Source organism: Opisthorchis viverrini (genome assembly GCF_000715545.1).
Source record: "Opisthorchis viverrini unplaced genomic scaffold opera_v5_174, whole genome shotgun sequence".
Lineage (NCBI taxonomy): Eukaryota > Metazoa > Platyhelminthes > Trematoda > Opisthorchiida > Opisthorchiidae > Opisthorchis > Opisthorchis viverrini.
In genome coordinates this window covers 607,020-623,916 of record NW_008751832.1, presented here as the reverse complement: position 1 = coordinate 623,916, position 16,897 = coordinate 607,020, and the positions used below count along the sequence as shown (strand labels likewise).

The 16,897-nt window shown below is 44.0% G+C and overlaps 2 protein-coding genes across 2 annotated transcripts in view; one reads left to right on the top strand and one right to left on the bottom strand.

Moving 5' to 3' along the window:
* Positions 1-8,596, top strand: part of T265_07552 (hypothetical protein) — a gene marked incomplete at both ends in the record, with an annotated part of 40,262 nt that extends 31,666 nt beyond the window's left edge. The window contains 2 exons of the mRNA XM_009173102.1: positions 3,984-4,240; positions 8,295-8,596. Coding sequence (XP_009171366.1) covers positions 3,984-4,240; positions 8,295-8,596 — 559 coding nt within the window. The remainder of the gene's footprint in view (positions 1-3,983; positions 4,241-8,294) is intronic.
* T265_07551 (hypothetical protein) overlaps positions 1-16,897 on the bottom strand; it is a gene marked incomplete at both ends in the record, with an annotated part of 44,654 nt that overhangs the window by 3,137 nt on the left and 24,620 nt on the right. Inside the window, 3 exons of the mRNA XM_009173101.1 lie at positions 2,298-2,459; positions 4,643-4,768; positions 8,885-9,235. Coding sequence (XP_009171365.1) covers positions 2,298-2,459; positions 4,643-4,768; positions 8,885-9,235 — 639 coding nt within the window. The remainder of the gene's footprint in view (positions 1-2,297; positions 2,460-4,642; positions 4,769-8,884; positions 9,236-16,897) is intronic.

Here is a 16,897-nt window from a genome sequence, read left to right as displayed (position 1 = left end):
TCATAGCCTCAAACCAACTAAGGCCTCCTGACACTGCTACACACACACAATGATGTGACTGAAGGCTAGTTGGATTGTTGTGGGTGGTTTGCGGGATTCACAGTAATTGGTTTCAAGAAAACTATCCGTGAGTTGGATTGTTGTGGGTGGTTTGCGGGATTCACAGTAATTGGCTTCAAGATAACTATCCGTGATTATCACAACGCTGAGCGATCTGCCTCACCATACTCTAAATGATCAACTTTGAAGTGCCTTTAAAAACAGCATAAAAAGCATATGTTACCAAACAAATCCCGCGCATCATAGCTACGTGTAGTTGGGAGGGTAATTAGCCGGACAACAACAATTTTCAAGGAAAACATACGCTCTAACGTGACCTGTTGTCGTCTTCATGACCCAGGTCGCTCAACGATGTGCAACTTTGAGCATGTGAATTCTATCCGTACCTTTTGTTAACAAGGGTAAAGGGTTATGGATTCTATGACAGCCCTACTAGAGGAAGAAATGTCTGCAGATATCTGACATGGAAAGCTTACTGTGAACTCTCCAGGGAGAAGGTTACTGTGGTGAAAATTCCCAACCCATGCTAACTATGCCCGAATTAAAAGCAGCTGCATGGGTCTAAAAGAACAATGAATAAATTATCTGAAAGGACAAGAAGCTTATTCCAAGGAAGGCTACTGCAAGACTGATCCGTGCTTTGCCACACTCCAGAATTAAGTTATCTGACCACTAAGACGCATCGTTCGTCTGATAGTCACCGGATCAGCCTTCATACTATAACAGCGGATAGTTTCACGTTGGTCGTTGGTTTCCCCACTGAGCTGCACTACTTGGTTGCAGCCAGCCGAAGTGACATCATCAGTGCATTGAGGTTGGGAGCTTCACACGCGACCCAACAAAATATCCTGGGGGACGTATCAGTTGAACGCTCCGTTTTCCATTCAAATCGGATGGCCGATGATGTACCTAGTTTCATTCTAAGATTTCAGATGGAAAACAATAACCACGGGTTATAAAGTACACTCAGTCTCCTGAAGACATGATGCAAGGTTGGGACTATCCCCAATCCACGGTGAAAAAAATTACTGGCGAACAAAAATGCAGATCTGTATTGCCCTAAGGATGCACCGCGATGAATTGTGTAGTGGGCGAAGCGCTAGACGCAGCGCGATGAATTGTGTAGTGGGCGAAGCGCTCAGGCTACCCAAATTGGAGCACTCAAGGCGCTGCCACCCAGTGGATTTACGACTAGTCTTCTTTTGGGGAGTGCAGAAATTGGCAAATATCAGGTTGTTTGGTGGAACAGTGGTGAATGTCGTTGTGGTTATCGCCCTAAAGATGCATCCGGTGCATATGAACCCAGTGAATGATGTTCCAAGGCCTGGAAAGTACTTTTCGACAGTGAACGGTGTTTACCAGTGAGTAACACTCTTGATATGAACAAAACACGGGTCAGCTCCAGTCAAGCAAGGAAATCGGGCGAATCATCGTTGTCGATGCCGAGTGAATTAGTGGCTACAGGGACACAAGCAGGTGTACCTGGATCAGAACCATCATCAGAAACCTGAATGTTTCAAGTGTGAAGAGCACTTGGAAAAAACTGGCGACCATAATAGTGCTTTGCGTGCTACAAGAAATCCAGGAACCTTTAGAATAAACACCTCCAGCCGTTCCTGAGACAAGATATTTTCAACAGGACTGTCGACGGGCCAAATAAAAATATCGTGTATTGCAAGCAGTCACGGTTTCCTGAGGGAAATGAGTTCATCTAAGCGTTATCATCCAGCGATGACCGGTCGAACTACACTTTGGTTCACTTTGCGTTACATGCCATCTGTGGGTGAGCTCTCATAGCCCATCTAAGTTATTGTATAGTTGTTTTGAACACATGCTTGCCTGACGTGATTGTTCGAAAAGGAATTCTTACTCACCATCAAACATTCCTAGTTTCGTAGACAGGGAAGGGAATCTGAAATCTTAATCCTAAAATTCACCCCGCAAGTGAGACCGATTCGTCAGGTATTCTAGTGTGGACCGCGGAGATCACTAGGGAGATATGAAATCTGCAACCCCCCGAACGAGTCGGTCACACCGCTGATTAGCCAGCCGTAGTCAAATGGTACAGCGCCCAATTCCTATCCGGAAAGTTGAGGACCGAAATTCCACTGACGATGCGTAATGCACACTGTTGATGAGTCTCAATAAGGAGGGGAGAAGCGGACAATGCTTCTCGGTCTTTTGGCAGAGCTTAAACTAAGAGGAAAAACCACAGAAAAAAAAGAATGCTGACTCACTTTTCCACTGCAAAGGATTAATTTTTTCACGGCTTTAGGGTTTTGCGCTGCGTCACCAGATTCGGGAATATAGCGCTTGAATTCTGATCCCGGTAGCATATCTGCCCACGGTGATTTGCAGTCAGGATGACGCAGCAACGACTTCGGAGTGAACAAAATCAACTTAAAAACAAAGGGATACGGTAGACGTTACGAAAAAATCAGGGGAAATTATTCACAATAATCTTTTTCCCAGAGTTTGCCAATTCTTACAAGAGGAAGCTGATTGCACTGAGAGCAGACGCCGAAGATCTATCGATTTCCGAAAGGTCATATGCACCAAAATATCTGCTTTAAGCTCTGATAAAAAGTATGCCTAATAAAAGACTTCATCTTTAACATCTTAAGTTATCCACAGGAGCTATTCGCTCGACAATTATTAAACCCGGCAAAATTGTGCCAAAGAACTCCTATAATCTACTTGCTTGATGAAACGCTCCTTATAAGGTCGTTGAAAGCTCTTCAAAAACTCACGACTAGTCTTGCCCTTCTTCTGGATAATAATTTAGGCACAGTCCCCAAGTTTCCGTCAACCTTATGTTCTACCTGAATCCACATTGCACGTAATTTGCGAATTGCACTCCCTTGCAAGCTAATTTGATTTTAATCCAGGATTCACCTGAATTTTAGCTGATTCTCTGGTTCACGATATGCACCAAATGAATGTGCTGCACACAGACCGCCTCAATTTCATTTGGTACGATATTCGAGATATCGTGGTATATTTTTTGACGGAACACTACTCACAAGGTTGCGGGAAACTATACGGCAACCCACATCCGGTTTCGTGCTTCTCAGACCTCGGCAGATAAATGCGATTCCATGTCTCCCGTTGGAACCAAATAAGTGTACAGCTACGGAATTACGAGGATTGGATAAAACTTTTGGGTCGGTGCAACAAGAAACTTCTGTGAAAGGCTTCTGGCCCACTGGAAGCAATGTGACTGAACTCACTGTCGTTTTTTCCAATGTTGAGTATCTAAATACCTTGGTGTCATCTGAACCATTAGGGATAGGAGAACACCAAAAAAAAACGTCACATGATAGGCCCAGTGTCAAAATGTTGTTTCAGTACCAGTCTTATTTATTTATCATTGCCGATAAATTACACTGCACTCAAACATTTGTGCTGGATAGGGAAGCTGTTACACATCGATAACATAACCGCCGGAGAGAGAATGCGTCAGATATTGTCGAGCTGTTCAGAGATAATGCATATCCAATGCAAGTGCTTTCAAGGAGACGATTTGCTCACCAAAGCTGCCATAGTGGAAGATAAGCCGTTTAATTTCTCCACTTAAAATAGTAGTGGAAACAGAGGTGTCATTAGCCGATGTCCTCTTGAACGATTGAGCCTATTCATACTGCCGAAAAGATTAGAAGGGTTGATTTCAGAAGACTACCCCTCAAATGCAACCGTTGAATGCAAGTATCGGTTTCATGAACTTGACTTAACAAGCCGTACCATAATTACTTTGGGGGGTACTTCTATAAGCAAGGGAGCTGTACAGCTTGCCCTAAAAGAAAGAAACATTCCATCCTTGGGGGATGTAAAAAGTGGTGTTTTTCTGGGGATGTTCCTCACATGGAAGAAGACAAGTGATTTTATGAAGTGAATTGTTTTATTCTGTGTGGTTTTATGTTTAGGATGACATGCCGAGGCGGACAGAATATGCTAGGGCGGAAGGGAATGAAAGATGTGAAAGGTTTGGGCCCCGTTGGCGCTGTTCAACTTGCAGGATGGAGTCCATATGAACCTCCCTATGCTCGGCTGGAGACAATGAATGATATAGTTATTTTTACCATAGATTTCTACCCAGATCGTCTACGTTGGAGGTCTAGTAGACGTAGACGATCTACCCAGATCGTCTACGTTGGAGGTCTAGGCATCACTGATGTTTGTGGTAGGCTACCTCATGACCACTCTTCCTGTTTCCGTCTTCTTCTTTCCATTATGAGGCTTTATTCAAATGAACTAACATGGTACCGCAGTGAAGAACGAGTGTTATCTCCTCTGGCGTTGTTATCAATGATGATGACCACTCCAAGGTGACGAAGCAAAGACAGGCGGGTTACTACAAGATGAAACACATTATCTTCTTCCGAACAGTACGAAGTTAGAATCATCTTGTGATCAAGCCCCATGTGATAGGTACCGTTCTCAGCTGTGCTGAGCTGGAAGAACCGTCACTAAAGCAATAGGTGAAGATTAAAATCAAACGAACCTTTCAATCCTAAACCTTCCACTCCATCAGGCAGAATATAAAAGACTGCTATGGTGGGCTAAGATACAGTGTATAACTCACTGGTTTACGGAATGGCAAAAGTATTTGACGGCGAAGAATGTGGAAAAGGTTGGCCGGGGTAGTACAGATTGCCACTATCCAGTTTGTCTCATGTAGTTGCTGCATCGCAAAGTGGTCCGTGAACACCTGGAAGAGGCAACAGTGGAATCAGGTCAAACTTCGCTTCCACAACAACAACACGGTCATAGCAACAAAGTAAACAATCATAACAAGCAAAACACGAAAATCGATAGAAACGAGCGAAATGCGTACAAATTTGGTTGTAGTAGCTGAACAACTTTGACAAGAATCCGTCACCGGAGGCACGAGGTGCTGATCAGGCGCTGGCATTTTCCAATTCTCGCTCTGGGGGTGGATCAGAGTGGACAATTTGATTACGTGAAGACGATTAAGTCACGACTCGGTGGTCATAGAATGGGGTTGAGAAGTAATTGGACAAAGCTATTTGTAGCTCGCGTGGTCTAGATTATGGACGACTTACAGTAAGCCCTTAATGTTAAAATATCCTCGGCGGTGTGTAGCCTTGGTGTGAACCGCGAAAGTAGTTGCAGTACGTGCCCGGTTTGAGTCACTAAAAACGTTTGGAGGGGTGAGAATGCGGACTGGGATGTTTTCAGGTTGTTATATACCGGGATAGTCCTGAAGAACGGTACATTAATTATACGACAGACTACTCGAAACTAGACTCCTGAGCAACCAGTTCCCATGAGGCTTAGGGGTGAACAGCGCCAATACCTATGTAACAGAATCTGTCAAGAGTTCATGGTATCTGACTTTTCGGGTGGAGCTCCAGTGTCAATCTGCAGTCCCCAATACAGTCATCTTCTATCACAAGGAAGCTCCCTCGAATCGGCCAAAGTGAACCGTTAACAGGAGCCTCTTCGTAAGAAACAGAAATCACGAATTGAATTTTAGTCATATTCGTAAGTTTCAAACACCGTTCATCATGGCATTCATTTCAACCATGGCAAACCTTTTTAAACGTTTTATGGATAAACTCTGCATACGCATAACTTTGGGATACCAAGGAAGCGGCAAGATAGGTCTGTCAACTGGGCATTACGAAGGAACAGTGTAGACTGCTGGTTAAAAAGTGCACATTGGCCGCCAAACCACAAGTTGTAACAGAGTCGGGTTACATTTCTGAACGAGATTTAGGCCATCTACAGGTCGCCTACCTTGCTGAACCTCATTGCCGAATGACTCTTTGGAAAGTGTAGCATTCGTCCACGTGTAATTTCAACTCACCGAAGCGGTTTCACAAGGCGCCCCAGTCGATCACACTAAGATAGGTTACTGGGTGTCCGCAATATTCGAGTGGGATGGAACGCTGCAAGGAAGGCCATCCACTACATTAAGTCTGCAACGATCGTCTGGACTTGGCAGTACAGCAAAACCCATCAGTAGAGTCTCCCAGTGGGATGTCCCCTCTCCGGGAGGACATACGTACAAATATTCAAAATATTCGAATGGTTTACAATAGGCCCACTAAATATGGCAAGGCACAGGAAATCACCTGGTGATTTTTTCGAATCTGCAGTATGCTTCAGAAGTCCATGTAGAACAGCTTCATTTCTATTGAAAACTGATACGCCCAGTATGTGTTCGAGGTGCTCCTTCGAGAACACCTACTGTCTTTCCACATAAGCCAGTGTTTTGAACAGCACTGGACACAAATACAGCTGTCACAGATATCAAGCTTGATTAAGTCCGTACTGAAAATACTACGATACAAGAGATCGAGATGAGGTAATTGCGGTAGTTCTTTCCGTGGATGGACTTCGTCAGAAAACATCATCCACTCAACCTGGTGCCAGTTGATTCGAGATGTTCTGATGGGAACGGAATCTTACGAACCATCTATAGATGACTGTTGGCAGTGTTGGAATATTGGTGGCTCGGCCGTATTCAATGGTAGCTGATTACGTGGTGAACAGATAAACAGCCACTAATAGATGAGTGTGAAAGTGATGTATCACACTTGATACCTCTTGTAGAGGTATACCATGGACATAGGCATAAAAGAAGTAATCACGAGTGTATGTACTTTATATTCTGCAATCCCTCTCGTCTGTCATTACCTTTGTGTCTCAGACAGTTTAACTTTCATGATCTGATCTCTAGCCAGCCTACTATAGATATTTGATGAATCTCAGCTGTCTTGTAATGCCCCGCGCGGGGGAACCAATTATTTTCATTCAAGTGGCTCGAAAACAGCCACCTACCCGACAGGGTAGATATCTTTATGGATTTTACATATCGAAATCTTCAGACAGCGCGGTGACTGCCAGGCTCAGAAAGGTGTTGACTCCTTTTATCAATAAAATCGTTGATGTCCACCCGCTGATTTTATCACACTGCAAGGAAACCAGTGTACAGTTTAAGCATCGAATGGTATGCATACGCCCACAAAACTCAAAGATAAAACTTCAGATATCTGATCTGCCCCTCAAACAAACAGGGGCAAATATATCCAACATTTTGGTTTATATGATGATATGTAGTGGAAACAAGTCCTGATGAGAAAACCGGATACTCCTGGCTTGAGATAAACTGAATCGATTCAAAGCGTAATTAGCGCTTGCTCGGCGGTCCTTCTTCGCATCCTGTTGTCAAAATAAGGTAGTGTATCCTTAGCGACCTGAACTGATTCGCCCATAAGTCTCGCGAGTCTGGATGACGGACAATTAAGGGAAAAATCCGCTAGGTAGGAAAGTAATGGCCTTTTGGGAGCATTTTGTGGTACCAAAGGAGTGATTAGTGTCCTTTGTGCGGTTCCTCAATTCCTAAGGGCATTCTCGTCGTACGCCACTGGGGAATCCAAAAAGTGTCCAAGAGCTATCAAAGAGTGTCTCTGTTGGACGGTCCCTTTTTGAGGGATCTTACTGCACCAGGCAACGTGAACGTTACATAAAAGGACCGCAAAATTTGTTACATAAGTGTATCACTTCCGATCGTCTCACCAGATTACAGTGAATAGAAAACATGGTGATGAAGAGCACAGCTAGATCGCGGGACGGGAAATCCTGAAACAGCCTGGGTTAGGACGACCGACGGATCATTCAGCTGTAACATCCTTTCCGTGTCTAGCTGCAATGCCATCCGAAGGACACACGAGGACTGAGACTGCCCAGACTGCCTAGACAGAAGCAGTCGAAATGCTAGGGTTGGATTCCAACAACGGACCTTCCAGTCAGTAAGTCCGCTAAACTATCTCAACCAATTCAGGCACACTAGAGACAGTTTAGTGTGCTCGAAGGATGGTAAAGTGAAAACAAACGTTGTCCGACACTGAGCTTGCCGGAAAAAAGTAATAACAGCGAATTGAAATGCGGTCTGGAACTAGTGTACGAATAGTGCACAATCGATCGATGATGAAAAACAATGTCGGCTAACGAGCATAATGAGCAGCTTATGAGCGCCTGGGGTGTGATATTCATAGGGTTGTCAATAGAACAGTCGTTCATATGATTATCTTAACCTGTTCAGTTGGATAACGCGCAAAACACCAATAAGGTCACACGTCTTTTTGATTTCCTTCTATCTCAATCTAACTCGAAACATTCAAATAGTCAAAACACGCCACTCAAGTGCTATTCATCGGACTCCAGTACACATACTCCGGTCATACACTTGTGCTGCTACTTTTCAGGTCTACGCAAAACGCGTACGCCTCGCTTAGCCATCGATGAGCTAATGGATCCAGAAATCAAACGAAACTTTCAGAAGGGGCTCCTCGAATGCCTGTCGGACCGTCCCACGTCGGATATAAACGGCTACTGGGAAGACATATACAGTGCTACTCAGAGCCGGGACTTATGTTTGCGGTACAACCCAGCCAAATTCATCCAAAATTTGATTTCTAATAGGACAGCGGCTTTGCTGGAAACCCAGCGACGGATTCTTGTGGCCATAACCGCAACTCAATCCGACAGATCATCCGACACCACGTAAAACTGAGTGTCCATACAGACCGCGAAGCTTGGTGGATCAGAAAGGCGGAAGAAATGGAAGGGGCAAAAACGCTGGAAACATCCACAGGCTGTTCCACCTGATTCGCTCGACTGGTCCCCGGAAGCTTATTGTCAGCGGAACTATCATGGACCGGAATGTCTCTCTGGTATCCAGCAAAGGAGAACGTCTAGACTAGCACGCGGAAAAAGATGGAGAGATACGAGAATTGTACTATCTGGCACTTGTCTGAATAGGACAGGTATGATTCAATAAAAAAACATGACTTACTGGCACATGATGCTCATCATCACTTGACATTTGGAGAAATCTCTCGATGCGAGCACTGGAATGTTCTGGACCCATTCCTTCGTATCCATGTGGAAGGAGTAGAACCAACCCAGACTGTCGTACCCACTTTTGTTGTCCGGAAGAAATGAACTGATCCACAATACACTGAGCAACATTAGCGAAATCTCCAAACTGAGCCTCCCATATAACAAGAGCATTTGGGTTGGTCAACGAGTAGCCCAGTTCGAAACCCATTACAGCGTACTCGGAGAGACTGGAGTTACACACGGTGAATGGGGCTTGAGAGGGGAACAGATGGTTGAGTGGAACGTAAGTCTTCTTGTCCACGTTCTACGGAATAGAGAGGGAAATCCATAGAACAACATAATATTAGACAAGAGGAATATTACCAGTAATGTGAAGGACAAGAAACATACGTTTTCCTTGATAAACCAGCATGACTGCCGAGATAGTCAAGAAAACTGTCATCCAAAAGCACATGACTGAGCAAAAATAAAATTCGAACATAGAACGTAAAGTGTAAAGGATCTTCTGCAGTGAATAATCACACCTTAGGAACCTCTTTTATTTTGTGAATAGTTATCTGAAGCCTTAGTCATTTTGGGAACTATGGATGCTTACTTCCGACTTGTTCTTGAGGAAAGGAGGGTAAACACTGTTCAAAAGAGCCAGTTAGTCGACGTATTTGCTTCGATATCGAACTTCAATCTATTCTGGCAGTATGCAACCTCCGTGGAACCAAAGTAATGGACCGGAGCTCCGCTCCCAATGGCGCGAGCCAAGAAACATAGCGGGCAGATATACCAGATATAAAATTCGTCGAAATAACCGCAGAAGAAAAATGTGACGGTTCACTGGGTAAGGATGAACTCAAGTGAAAAGTAACCCAATAATATTACCACAAGCTGTCCGCATTTTTAAAGTCGACCCTCCTAATATATTCATCAAAATCAGGAGAAACGAGGCACGTGATAGCTGTATTGACAGTTAAGCGCGAAGCACTGAGCAAAGTACTAGTAACATTAATTTGATCTGTTGTGGAATTAGCATCATAGTGCACAGCCATAAACATGAACTGAATTTTCAACAAAATGAAGACTTCCGTAATAGCTCATCTTAGAGCCATGTTGTCGATGTGAAAATCGTCCAAAGGCTTGCAGACTACGAGATTAGAGCGAAGCACGAATAGACACATTGGCAATTAACGGTACAATCACTCGGGACGCGAAAGTAAAAAAGGAATGGAATCCTTCTTTGCCAGAGCTATCCAAAATATCAAAATAACGTGCGACAAGTCCTTCCAAATCGCTCAGCTGTAGCATCCTTTCGGTGTCTAACTGCCATGCCACACGAAGGAGGCACGAGGTCTGGGATACTGCCAGGTTGCCCAACCCTAGACAGGGTAAGTCCAGAGGCAGAGGTCGGGTTCAAACCACGGACCCTCCGGTCAGCGAATTCGCGCTTTGACCACTTGGTCCCTTTCGCTTCCATGACCCTCCAAAGAGTTGTACAAAACCACCCGCTATTCAGGGGCATTCAAAAATAGTCTATAGGAGGCAAATGTTTCTCGAACATTTCTTCCTTTACGAATACCGCCCATGGATACGGTCCACCCTGTCATAACGGCACTCTCCGTTCCGGGAAAAAGTACTGGTAAGAACTATTGAGATCAGTCACAACACTCACTAAACTGATTGATAAAATCCCACTACTATAACTGAGATATGAAACATTAGATGGGAAGTTTTTCAGTAGCCGAAGATATTTAACAGGCCAATTATTATTAAAGAATCGTCTTGATTAACGGTTGGAATATGCCATTTAGTGCAATCTAACACTGATATTGATTAAGGAAACTGCTTCTTTACATTAGGTATGTGATTGAGTTTCAGAATCGTATGCTGTTAATTACTTGTGCGTCTTAAGGTTGAAAATACTGTTTTCCATCATTCTGGATAGATAGCGTGTTACAGCTATTTTCAGTTCGCCAAAGCAGCTAACTTTTTATGGAGCTGCAAACTTGCCTTCCGCGTGGGAAGCACGGAGTCTAGAGACAATGGCGAATGCCGGATAGCGAGAGGAAAACGGCGGTTGCCAAGGCGGAAGACTGCAGGCGTTAGTGTATGCGGGCGTAGTTATAACGGACGAACGTGTACTTCAAACTACCGTTGACTAATGAAAACTTTCGGACATATGTCTACAAGTGTTGGAACCACTGAAAACAAATGTTGCAGAATTCTCTGAGAATTAACCGACTAGCTCCGATGGACACAGAAGTAAGAGAGTTTTGATGACAGACAAATCGAAGAACGCTTACGCACCCACTTGTTGAACACGGCACAAGTTAAGATCAATCGGCTTATTTGTGACAGCATACCTATCCGAATTTCACCACCAGGTACGGAGCCAGGATCATTTTCACTGACCCTCAAAAAACGAACTTCGCTTCATTGTTCACTCATATCAATTCGTGAGATATGAGAAAAGAGATCACAACTAGTTGACAACTAGCAGACAAGAGACCAAGCTCTTTCATTTAGAAGACCTTACTAGTGCTGAATGTGAGTCAAAAGTTCTTGTAGGTTAGTGTGGTTGACTAACATTTACGACGGACGGGTTATGGGGAAAACATCAAACAGAACATGAGGTGGACGGAAAATCAGGGATTAAGCCTATCTGATGCGCTCCAAGAAGGGTGAAACTAGTCAGCTGTCAGTTTCCAGGACCCTTATAAGTAATATAGCGTCGTCAACAGGATAACCAAGTCAAGGCTGGTTTGGGGGCTTGCTTTTCCGATTCAGGGTACTTTGGCTAAACATTGCGCTTCAATATCATCCGCGAATTTAGTTGTTTTGTATGGGTCAGTAACTGGGTTAGGGAGATTAAGTGTATTTTGGTCAACTTTAGTCCCAGACCCTTTCAATGATGACTGCACGGTGACACGTGACAACTAGGCTATTCCAAATACGTTGTCGATGCATCTACGATTTCTAAGCTCTATTTTATTCAGGCTGCGATTATCGGCGATTTTACCGTCTCGAACCTCCAGTCACTATGATGTGAATCTTGAGACCAGCCACAGAAATCTCACATGTTCGAAGTCGATTGTATTCAGTGCAAGCCCTGTCACTGCCGAGTCACCACCCGCCTGATATTTGCGTTTCTAAGTGGTTTGCTTATGCACCGCTTGTGTTCACTAATTCTGGTATGCAGCAACCTGGTTGTCCCATGGGTGGGCCTTTGTGTAGCTGTTGCACTTGAGTTTGCACACGCAGTCCCTAGCCGTCAGGCGATTTTTAACAGCCCAGATAATGACTGCGAAGCATTTCCTTCATGGATTGCTACCAGTATTCAACGCCGTTCCATTACATTCAGATATCCGTCCCGATGGAATAACTACTGTCCCGAACCACTCCCTTTTGGATATTGGTACCAGGGCCAATACTCGCCCCTGTTGCCATTTGGATAAATTTATTGCGTATCCACTTTCCTGAGGTCCCCTTTTCAGCTCAATATGTGCGACCGTTCGGTGGAACAATTCTAGTTGAAACGTTAACGGTGTTAACATAGTATTGATTGTTACAAAGTTTTGTGAGCATACTGGTCATCATCATCATCGACAGCATGACATCAGTGTTTAACACTGAAAACAAAGTAAAAGTAGTGGCGCCAAAATACCGACTAAACATTCTCGTGAGCCGTTGGGGCGACGGTGAGAAATGGATAAATAGCACTACAGAAGTCGATCGACGATTTCTTCGCACCGGACGCTTCTGTGAACGGTCGCTGCTTTAAGGTACACCAAATAAGTGGTGACAAGACCAGTCCACTAGGCGGTATAGAACCTATTTACTGGTGGCGATCGCAAAACGCTACTTGTCAAATATCGAGCCCCTTTGTTGGCGCACGGCTTATAAGGAGTAAATCAAACCGCATACCCTATTTAGTGCGTAGGCCGTTTACCCTTCTGAGGTACTGCTCTCGGAAGGCATCTCATGCCTTGTAAGAAAATCTGGCATCCTTAGAACCTTTGGTTCTTCCAAGGTTTGTCCTAGATTACCTGTGTTCTTTAAGAGGATAGCACACTCACTTCAAAAGCACGTTATTCATCAAAAACTAGGCAGGCATTCCACGCTAAGCTGCTTCCATTCTCAAACCCTCCCCTCCAACACAATAGCATGTGAGCAGAATTGTGGCAGTTGGAACCATTTCTCTTTATAAGTAGCGGGGAGGTTGAAATTGTACAAAATTTGGAGTTATGGTTTGGAGAAAAACCTACCCCGCAGTATATGATATGAACACATCTTTGCTCCTTTACCTAAGAGTACAATTTAGTGGTACATTTGCTAATGAGCCGTTAAGTTCTGTTCAACACATCGCCCAGAAAATGTTCCTCAGAAACGTCGCAAACGATCCACGAAGCGAGACCACAAACACCAAGAGAATGCAGATGAACCGTGGCGAAGCTGGTGGTGTTGACTATATCGTTTCGGGGGTTGCGGTGCATAGTGACTGAGAAGGTGCTTTGTTGGTCAACAGATCAGATAGTCTAGATAGCAGTTCACTTCGCCTTACTTCAATTTAGATTGGCCGTACTCTGAGCTAAGTAATAATATTAAGGCAAGGTGGGCGGAACAGCAGCAAAAAGGCAGAATAAGCACGCGTAGATATGAGCCACATTCAACGCCTTTTATTTCAAATACAACTTCAATCTTTGCGCAAACGGCAAACCACTCGAATGCGAAAAGTCTTGGTTAAGGAGATGAGCGAATCGAGAGAATAGGATGATTGTACTGCAAAAAAACAAGTGGAATGCCAAATCCGACGGGCACAGAGAAAAACGAAGCGTATTATTTTACCTTGTCACCCTCCAACTGTGTATAGAAAAAATAATCGGACAGTGAAGGTGGAGAATACGAATTGAGAAAGTCATCTGTAGTTTGAGGCGAAAATCGTACTTCATAGTGCAACACGTCAACATTGCAAAAATTGGATGAGTGATTATGGGCAGCACAGTCCCTCCTCCAAACACACTACAAATTTAGAAGCGGGGCTAATTATTTATTAGTGAATTCAATTCACATTAAAAAAAGGTACTAAAAACCAACTAATTCCCACCTGGGGCTCACCGCATTGCTAGAGTCTGATCCGGGCCCCAGACAGACGAGACTAGGTGGTACGGAAGCGGAATCGCGATATTAGATCGACAGACCGATGTGTTCACACAAGGTCTGGGGTTAAAATGAAAGTTTCTGCCTGTCTTAGCTCAGCAGCCAGAGTTCAGCCACGCTGCACGTTCTTCAGATCGTTATCGATAAAACCTGTACGGCACGGACTAATAGGTTATCACCTTTGAATGGAAACACAATGCAGATAAGCATCCTGGCCACTATATCAGGCTGACGGTTTTTAGGTATAACTCACTATGTCCCTTAGAGTAGACAGTCTTGACCAGCATTACGAGGTGCCGTTCTCACGGTCACACTTTGAATCCGGGGCTGGAGCTCGTTTAGTTTCATTTTCACCCTTGGCCCATATTGTGTGTAATCCACTGTTTACACCTATGACAGCACCGTTTCCTACGCTACTGGTTACTTGATATTGGGGGTCCAGAACGAAATACTCGTACCTAACGACGTCCGTTTTATAGACGCACATTCAAAACGGTTGGAAGGATTAAATTACTTTAAAAGAAGGGTTACATACTTAAAATGAAGCTGATTCATCATTATTTGCCCAGATATAGTCACTAATCTCTGGAAGAGACCCCTACGGGAGTAAAGAAAACTGCACTCTGTGTTGCAAATTCTGGTGAACTAGGATTCATTCAGTTTATCAACATATCCATAGTTTTATTATGTCATTCGTGGACCTGTTTGAAATGTCTCGTCTGCTGACCAGATTTTCCGAAACGAAATGAATATGAACATGATATGTATTGAACAGTATTGACTTTAATTTTCTACTGGTCTTATACTCCTCGGATTCCTCTTGGCTATTTTCTGAGTCATCAACGATCACCTGCGACCCGAACCAGTTGACTTTTTTCCAACTTATGATTGCCCAGCAAACTTACTCGTAAATGTTGAGATGCTCAGTACTCAGTGTTATCATCCCACCGTGCAATTCGCACTATAAGCGTGGGGATCACAGGCAAACACCAAAAACACTGTTTGGCATTCGATTGTGTGTCAGTTGAGTAGGTCTTCCTGTCAGTTATTCGCAATTCAGATAGGCCAACAAAAGTGAATCACCAAACGGTCAGAGAACAACAAAACCGAATCACTCAATACACTCGACGGCCCACAGCTTATTCCTGTCTGAGTGGCTGGCAATCAAGGGAAAGTAGCTCAGAGTAGACCACCTAGATCGAGATACCCAACGACAAGCCACCACGGAAAACGAATTATATTAACCCATCCTAGAGACAAACTCCAACTTCATTGTACAGAATAGAACTCTGTTGGCTGTCTTCTGCCAAATCTTCCGCTTTTCTTTAACCAAGTCTAATACCTAATACCATTCAATAATTATAGCGCAGATTTACTAATCGGAAGATCCATGGTTCGAACCCAACCTCTGCATTCCGACTGGTCCCGTATAGACTTGGAAAAACTAGCACTACCTCAGCCCTCGTGCTTCATTCGGGAACACGTCAGATGGATACCAAGAGGGTGTTACAGCTGAGTGTTTCAAAGTTAATTAAATTCAATACATCCCTCAGACTGGCCGATGCTTTAGGACCAACGTCTTGATAGGTTGATCAGGTTATTTTTGGTTTTCAGATATTTACAACCCGTTTTACAAAGCCCCATTTACATCGAATTTACTTGAGCTCAATTTACATGTAGTCATCCGAATCGGACACCGATCGGGCGCTGGGATCTAATGTCAGTCTGCATAATTATCCAAAAATTCACCTAAAATATTCACTGATCCAGTGTCTGTTTTTGCTACCTGACAGCGCAATTCCAAGATCACACTCCCAATACTGCGTTTCGCAACGCAACCGTTAATCACCTATCCAGGAATAGCATCTTACGTGAAATTCGGTCACATGATCGCCTAGTATAAAATCTCCATTCCGTCACCATGATCATCTGACAAGCAATTCACCATGATCCGCAACTGCCACATGACGATAAACGACCATCACGTAATGACAAAAAAGCAGTGGTGCGTTGAAAAACAAGTTAAACGATGTTCGTCACATTGTTACGTGGAGGTCAACATTTATCGACCAGTCTGATTTGGCAGCTATGGTAGATTCGGATCATTTTGGAGGCCATGACGCGCTGGTTCATGATCCATAGTACAAATCAATCAAAACTGAAACGTGTTCTTTTCCTAATCGTTTGACAGACAATTAGGATAACGATCTTTCTTCGAGGCCGGAGGTGGTACCACGCCTCGGTGGACTTCCGGTCTCTTCAAAGATGGGGAAATATGGTGAAGAATGGTCGCTTTAGGGTAAGGACGCTTGGATAAGAAGGCTCTCTCAGGGGTCTCTTGTATAGAGGACTCGAAAGCGATCCTAAAATATGTTGGACGCACACCACACATTCAGTAGTGAAGGAAGAACGGAAATTCGTTAGAATATTCCGAACTGTAAAAGCAATCAATCTCTGTCCTGTGCTCGTTGGAACGAACTGACCCTTGAAGAGGTTGCCAGTTTAGACCGTTCTCATGAATGTGTCACTTGTTCAAAAGAGGATACACAGTACGTGGTAAGCTGCCCTGGTGAAGTGCTTGGGTAACGACCCCAGAACCTCTCGCATATGAAGCGTTAGTACATCCTGTTAAAGATAAAGGTGGCCTCAGTTTGCACACACACACACACCAAGCGAAAGTAAAACTCATCCAACAATGCACTGACGATGCCTGTTCGAATGGCAAAGAACCATTCGTAGATCAGCTGCTAAGCTGCTAAACAAGCCAACAACTGACATAGTAACTCCGGTTTATGAAGGACACCCTCAGAAAAAGTGTTTG